This window comes from Nilaparvata lugens, chromosome 4, assembly GCF_014356525.2.
Source record: "Nilaparvata lugens isolate BPH chromosome 4, ASM1435652v1, whole genome shotgun sequence".
Classification (NCBI taxonomy): Eukaryota; Metazoa; Arthropoda; class Insecta; order Hemiptera; family Delphacidae; genus Nilaparvata; species Nilaparvata lugens.
In genome coordinates, this window is record NC_052507.1 from 11,290,776 (window position 1) to 11,298,802 (window position 8,027).

The 8,027-nt window shown below is 36.1% G+C and overlaps 1 protein-coding gene across 1 annotated transcript in view; it reads right to left on the minus strand.

The window, feature by feature from the left end:
• The window catches only part of LOC120350802, a 9,407-nt gene extending 1,580 nt beyond the window's left edge, over positions 1 to 7,827 (minus strand). The window contains exon 1 of the mRNA XM_039425673.1: positions 7,764 to 7,827. Within this exon, the coding sequence (XP_039281607.1) occupies positions 7,764 to 7,827 (64 nt within the window). The remainder of the gene's footprint in view (positions 1 to 7,763) is intronic.
• Between the last annotated feature and the right edge of the window lie 200 nt (positions 7,828 to 8,027).

The following is an 8,027-nucleotide window of genomic DNA, read 5'->3' on the forward strand; positions in this document are numbered from 1 at the left end:
TGTCTCATAGGCCTACAACCTACCTTCCTACCTACCTACCTATCAGTCTACCTTCCTTGCCGTCACACACGTGATGTCAAAAGTATGGTAGCCAGATTGCTTCAGCAGGTCTCATAATATTATGATAATATTGTTCGTCAGAGGTGATGGAGAGAAAATATTAAAAGAGAAGATTCTTCAATAGAGATGTACAGGATGATGGAGTGGAATAGAGAGGGAGTTGGAGAAGGGACAGGAAGGACAGGAGAAAAAGAAAGCGAGAGAAGAGAAGGAGGAGAAGAGAAAGAAAAAATGGAGCTGAATCATGAGGAGGGGCAAAGAATGAGGCGGCGAATGAGATCAGGGAGAAGAAGTTGGAGATGTTGGAGAAGAGGAAGAAGAAGAAGAAGATGTTGGAGATGATGGAGAAGAGGAAGAAGGGGGAAGGAGAGGAAGAAGAAGGATATGATGATAAAGGATGATTATCTGGATACATGGGATATGTGGATACAATTTATTTATGTAGATTACAATATATACTGGCTTATACACTTTTATACAATAGCTTACAATACAGCAAAATTTAAGATGAATTTACATAATATAGACTAAAAAATAATTATTGAACTGTATATGATATGAAAAAGCAATTTGCAATATGATAACTATAGATAATAATTATATGTTATGCATGTACATAACTTTGGCGGAGCTTTGGACATATCAATGTCCATTCTTCGGAAAGAATATTAATTTAAAATATCCTCCCCACTAACTCTCTACCAGAACGTTAATCTCTTAATTCAACTAAGGATTTATTTATAAATGGAAATATTGTAAAAGTTCCATTTAATATGAATATTTAAGAGAAAAAAACAGAGAATGGATGAGGTAAAATAATTATATGGGTAGATAAGATCAAATCATTGATCTTAGGATAAGAGGATAAGAGGTGAAAAGAAGGAAGAGTGAATTTTATGAGGTCTGATAGAAAGGTGGTTTAAGAAAGCTGAGGAGGATGCAACTAATTGGGAAAAAACTATGATTGAAAGAAGGATTGGGTGATGGAAGGTTTTTCTTGGTGGGGTGGAAGAGAGTGGGAAAAAAGAGAGGAAAATGGACAAAAAGGCTGCGCAGGAAGCGGAGGAGTTTGAAAAGGATGTGTTGGAGGATAAAATGCAGAAGTGAATAGTGAATTTAATCTTCCACCCCCTATCCATAGAGCACCTACTTACGAAATATTTGAAATAGTGGATGAGTCGGGTATGGGAGAAGCTGAAATAGATCGAGAAGAGAGAGATAATTCGATGAGTTTATCATCCACGAAACATTATTTAAAGCATAGGAGAGTTATCATCATCATTATAAATGAATTTTAACAAGAGTGATTACCATATATAAATGTGAATAAGGAAGATGTAGTGAATGAATAGGACAAAAAGGAGGTCACAAAGAGAAAGTTGAGATGAGAGACATAGGTTTAGAGAAATGAATGTAGAATAGAATGTTGTGGGCATGCCGAATGACGGATTCCAATTTGGTCGAAATTATTATTTTGTCGCAAAAGATCGAAAATTGAAGAATCCCAAATAGGTAGAATTGAAATTTGTACTTTCCCAAATGGCCGAATCCCGAATGATCGGTGAGTTTTAATAGTAATTCCATTTGACCGAGAATCTCAACTGTCGCAAAAGGTCGAAGATTTGATTTTCCCATCTGACCTTAAACAGTCGAATCCCATTTGATAGAGTAATTTTGTGGTTCGTCGCAAATGGTCGAATCCTATCAGATAGAAAAGTTTTGTGGTTTGTCGCAAATAGTCGAATCCCAAAAGGTCGAAAAGTATACTTTCCCATATGGTCAAATTCGATCATTTGCGACAAACTACAAAGCTTCTCTACTAAATAGGAATCGACCATTTGGGAATCGGTCATTTGGGAAAATCAAATCTTCGACCTTTTGCGCTCACAATGTGTTGTACTGCGTCCAGCTGAATGTAGATTCTGCGCCCCATATCCGATCGCAAACTTGAAATTGGGGTACGTTAATTTTTTTTCGAAAGCGATACTTTCCTTACTAATAGGTAATAGGGCAAGGAAAGTAAAAAGGAGGTCACAGAGAGAAAGTTGAGATGAGAGACATAGGTTCAGAGAAATGGATGTAGAATGTTGTGGAGAGAGGTACATGAATTAGGAGAAAATTGGAGAATGAAGAAAAAGAAGGAGTAGAAGAAGAAGGAGAAGAAGAGAAGAAGAAGAAGAAGAAGAAGAAGAAGTAGAAGAAGAAGCGTTGATGTTGTTAAGAGAACTGCATTCCACTTATAGATCCCAGTAATGCTGAAAATTAAGCTTGAAGCTTTCAGGATCTCACTGTAATAAGCTGTTGAAATTGTTTTCAAATCACCGCGCTTCCAACAGCGTTCAATCTTGAATTATTTGGTAATTTCAATTTATGTAATAATCCTCTCGAAATATACCGTGTTGAAACTGTGAAACTGATTGTATTACAGCATGGTACTACTCAATAATGCTCTATAATCTATAATGTCCTTCTACTCTATAATCCTATTATTATAACATGGTAGTAGACGGGTGATTGATTTTGAATCTCTCGATGATTGCACTTTGTAATCCTCTGGAATATTGAATGTTGATAGAATTCCCTCTTTGTCTTCAGAGTGTGTTTAAACTATCAAGAGGTCTTCCACAAATAAGTGGCTTTCATGGCTAGAATACAATCAAAATAATATCAAAAATAGGGTCACTTGTAATATATATATAAAGAAAATGAAAATCTCAGTACCCTTTTTTTGAAATATTTTATCACAACATGTTCCGGACATTTATGCCATTTTCACTTGAAAATTATGCCACTTGTCACTTATTATTATTAAATTATTCACTTGGAAATGGCTTAAATGACTGAAACATGTTGTGATAAAATATTTCAAAAAAAGGGTACTGAGATTTTTATTTTCTTTATATTTATATCAAAAATAGGTTTAAAGATCACAGTAGTACCACTGCAGTCAGTAACGTAGTAATAATAGTTATTAAAATAGTGTGTATAATTTGAGTAATCTAAAGGTGCGTACAGACTTTCGCTCTGCTCCGCAACCGAACGTCACTCCAGCAGAGCGATTGATGATCGACCGGCGAGCAAGAGTGGTTCGACCGGGGAACGCGAGAAGATCCAACATCTTCCGTAACGTTCATGATGGGTGCGTGGGCGGAGCGACTGTGGTTCGATGGTGGTACGAGGGCGGTACGAGGGAGGAGCGTGCTCGGTGCGGGCTGGAAGCGCGAATATGTGTACGCAGCTTTAGAAGTCATAATTCATGTGATGGGTAAGTGGGAACTCTGATTGTAAACGAGAATACTCTTGATCTTGTCGTCAAAAAATGCGAAATTCCATCAATATTTATAAGGCTATAATCATCTATTTTATAATAGTCCACCTCATTTAGGATCAGTGATTAGATTGATTAATAATGCCAGTATCATCAGCTGAAATACCTTATAACATATTCCTTATTTCATATACAGAGCGGGTAAAACGTCCGAGAACGGCTCAATTTCTTATAGACAAAGGTGATTTGACGGTGGGTGTGATTGGGGATCCTACTCAAATTGAAGATACTACTTTACTATGACTTTAAAAATCTGGTCCGCCATTTTCAATGCAACGTAATTGGGAAGATGGTCATGCAATACATGATTTTGATACGGAATTTCAAGAAAGAATGAATGGCGAAAACCGTATATCAATATCTCAAACCGTTTCGAAGATATCCACATTATTAATCATTACAACTTTTGTATTACATTTTTCTGCTTTGAATAATATTGATTAATACCGTGAATATCTTTGAAACGGTTAGAGATATCGATATGCGGCTTTCACCATTCATTATTTATTGAAATTCCGTATCAAAATCATGTATTACATGAACACCTCCCTATTTAAAAAAAAAAGTTGCCTTCAAAATGGCGGTTGAAGATATTCACATTATTAGTCAATACTATTCAAAGCAGAAAGAAAAGAAAAAAGTATAGAACAGCTTAGAATCTCATTAAAAAATGTGATTCCAATGAGAGTGTCATTGCTATTTAGGTTTCTCAATTTCAGTGATTAAGACATCAGTGGTTGTGATTGTGACACGTTAGACATGAACTAAAAAAGTAATGTCTGTGATAAAAAAATCGAGAATAATACTTTTTCTTCAAGCTTACCATGATCACTACAATCTAACTAGAGTCGAAAGACATCTTATACGTTGATAACACACAGAATTCCAAGTTTTCAGAGTGTAGAGTGTCTTTCTAGAGAGAGACAGAGAATAGTGCAGTACTTTGTTATGCTCAAAAAAGGTTTGTTGGATATCAAATCCCTGTATGGGTTTGGAAAGGGCTTCCAGCCCGCAATACCACCAAAACCTTCTGCAACTTGCAATGGCTGGGTGTGTCATGTATTGTAGCATGTACGTAGTAGTCTGTGATAGAGCCATGAATCATGCCCTACCTGTGTTACATTATTCCTACAATATTTTGCCTGTCATATGCTTGCTTTTCTCTCCCACACTCTAAAGCTGTTCCTCTCTCCGTCCCTGTCTTTCCTCTGTGAATCCTCTTTATGAACAAGAAGTGTTCTCCTGCTCTTCTTCTTCTTCTTCTTCTTCTTCGTCTTCTTCTTTGTCGTCGTCGTCGTCGTCGTCGTCGTCGTCGTCTTCTTCTTCTTCTCTTCTCTTCTTCTTCTCTTCTTCTTCTTCTTCTTCTTCTCTTCTTCTTCTTCTTCTTCTTCTTCTTCTTCTTCTTCTCTTCTTCTTCTTCTTCTTCTTCTTCTTCTTCTTCTTCTCTTCTTCTTCTTCTTCTTCTTCTTCTTCTTCTTCTTCTTCTTCTTCTTCTTCTTCTTCTCTTCTTCTTCTTCTTCTTCTTCTTCTTCTCTTCTTCTTTTCTTCTTCTTCTTCCTTCTTCTTCTTCTTCTTCTTCTTCTTCTTCTTCTTCTTCATCTTCTTCTTGTTGTTCTTGTTATCTTCTTCTTCTTCTTCTTCTTCTTCTTCTTCTTCTTCTTCTTTCTTCTTCTTCTTCTTCTTCTTCTTCGTCTTCTTCTTCTTTCTTCCTCTTCCATTTCTTCTTCGTCTTCTTCTTCTCCTTCTTCTTTCTTCCTCTTCTACTTCTTCTTCTTCTTCTTCTTCTTCTTCTTCTTCTTCTTCTTCCTTCTTCTTCTTCTTCCTTCTTCTTCTTCTTTTCTTCTTCTTCTCTTCTTCTTCTTCTCTTCTTCTTCTTCTTCTTCTTTTCTTCTTCTTCTTCTCTTCTTCTCTTCTTCTCTTCTTCTTCTCTTCTTCTTCTTTTCTTCTTCTTCTTCTCTTCTTCTTCTTCTACTTCTTCTTCTTCTTCCTTCTTCTTCTTCTTCTTCTTCTTCTTCTTCTTCTTCTTCTTCGTCTTCTTCTTCTTCTTCTTCTTCTTCTTCTTCTTCTTCTTCTTCTTCTTCTTCTTCTTCTTCTCCTTGTTGTTGTTCTTCTTCTTCTTCTTTTTCTCTCTATCACAACCGTTCTCTTCCTCTTAGCAGTCGACAATGTGAAGAACCGGCAGCAAATATCATCGAGATTTGCATTATACTTGCATGAGCGGTGAAAAGGTAATGTAATAGTAGCTATGTAAACTGTAGACTTTGGCATCAAAGGAGATAACACAGATCCTATTATTTTTTCGATGACCTCGGATAGTTATCGGGTCTGATTGTTGTAACGTATTAAAATCGGATGGGTAAACATATCCCTATTTGAAAGAATTTTATAGGTCTGAAGTGGAATAATAGTCTAGTATCGCCAAATGCGATAATGTATTAGAAGATTAGATAATATCAGGTATCACGGCTAAAATTAGTACAGCCGAATAGAAATAGAAAGTTATTTGCTACTTATATTATATTATATAAAGTATTGGAAAATTTGAGGTTAGGCTCAAAATACCTACTGATCGGCGACATAATGATCGATCAAGTCGCATAACGTAAAATCTAGCCAGACACCTTGACAGAAATTTATTGTAACTAAAGGGTATGCAACTAGAGGACTTTAAAAAAGCACATGGCTAATTGTTATAAAGTGAGAAACAACTTATAAACCTTATAAAAATAAACTGTATGTAATAAATGTACTTAAACCACCAAATAAAAATAAATTAGAGTATTAAGGAAGTAGGAGGTTCATAGGCGCATGTATACTGTAGTGGATTTGCATGAACCAATCAAATTGTAGTAATCGATGGGCGGCAATAGTGAGCCAATTCAAATGTATTTATAAATATTTCTATAAATGATAAGATTTTGTAAATTTTTACTATTCAGTTTATGTATTGGATATGGCCTGAGGAAATATAAAATATCAGATATATGATATAGGTAATAATTTAATAGATTGGCACGAACTATCTGAACCTTTAAATGGCGTAGTAGCAAATTATTTAAATTTATAAGATAGGATAAGATAAGATCTTTATTCGTCACATTTGTTTGCATAAATGCAATATTTATCAGCCATGACATGTCAATAATAAGAATACAATAAAACAATTACAAACATTACAATCATAACACATAGGAACACGTCAAAAACTATGAAAAGTTTCATAATAGAATGAAAGTTACTTGAGTCAGAAAACAGTTAGGCATAAAAAACGAGAGATCTATGGTTGGAATAGTTCTTCAACCTTGTATGGGCAGCTATTGACAAGATAATACTTCAATCTATTTAAAAAACATCCATTAGTAGTGTCATCCTTCAAGTAAGATGGAAGCAAATTGAACATTTTCATACCCCTATACCAAGGGCCTCTTCCTACCAGGTCTAATCTAATCTCGGTAGCTGGAAATCATTTCATTACTTCTTGTTGAATACGTATGCGTGTGTCTGGGTTCCTCAATATTAATTCTATTTTTCCTGATATAAGTCACCAGCTCCTGTATATAAATTGCTGGTACCGTCAGAAGATTATTTCTTACGAAATGCGGTTTGCAACTCTCTCTAAATCCCAATCCATATATTATTCTAACAGCCTCTTTTTGCCTCAAGAAGATTCGATCCAACAGAGTCTGGTAACTTCCCCATAGCATTATGCTGTACCTAACCACAGAAATAAAAATGCATGGTATACACTCAGGGCTGCTGGAATGTCTGATGACCCTCGAATCACTCTCAATGCAAACAATGCTTTATTCAGCTTCTTCTCCAATAGTCTACCTCTGAAGCCCATCTCAAAGAGCTCTGGATCCTCACTCCAAGAAATTGTACCTCATCAACAGACTTCCCAAAGGCAGATTGCGTCTCTGTCTGCTCTTCCATTTGTGCAAGATGAGAGGCATGAAAATTCACTATGTTGGTTTTTTCCAGATGCATCTTCAACCATTTGACTGAAACCATGCTGTAAAGGTTCTGAAGCCTTCAAGATTGCCTCTCTCACCGTTTGTCCAATTCAGGCTCCACTACGCTGTTGCATCATCAGCAAAAAGTATCATCCTCGAGTCAACACTAGCTGGAAGATCATTGATATACAGGAGGAACAGTATGGGGCCTAGAACTGAGCCCTGTGGCACACCCAGTGTGACCCTTGACCAATCTGAATACACTGAAAGCTGATCTCTCAAAAGTACCTTCTGCTGTCTGCCCTCAAGATATGATGAAATAAGTTTATGTGAGACTCCTCTGAAACCATATTGCCAAAGTTTGTTCAATAGAAGGTCATGGTTAACACTATCAAAAGCTCGTGATAAGTCACAAAAAATACCTGTAGGATTGTGTGAACCATCCAAAGCCAACATCACATCCTTTACCAATTCAAAAATTGCCATCTTGGTTGACTTTCCAGCTCTAAATCCAAATTGTGGTTGACAAGAATCTGCTGTCTTTGCAAATAGGCTGTTATCTGCTCAAATATCACCTTCTCAACAATCTTGGAGAAGGAAGATAACACTGCTACAGGTCTGAAATTCCTTACATCCTCTGAATCTCCTTTTTTAAATATTGGAATAATGAGGGCATATTTAAGCTT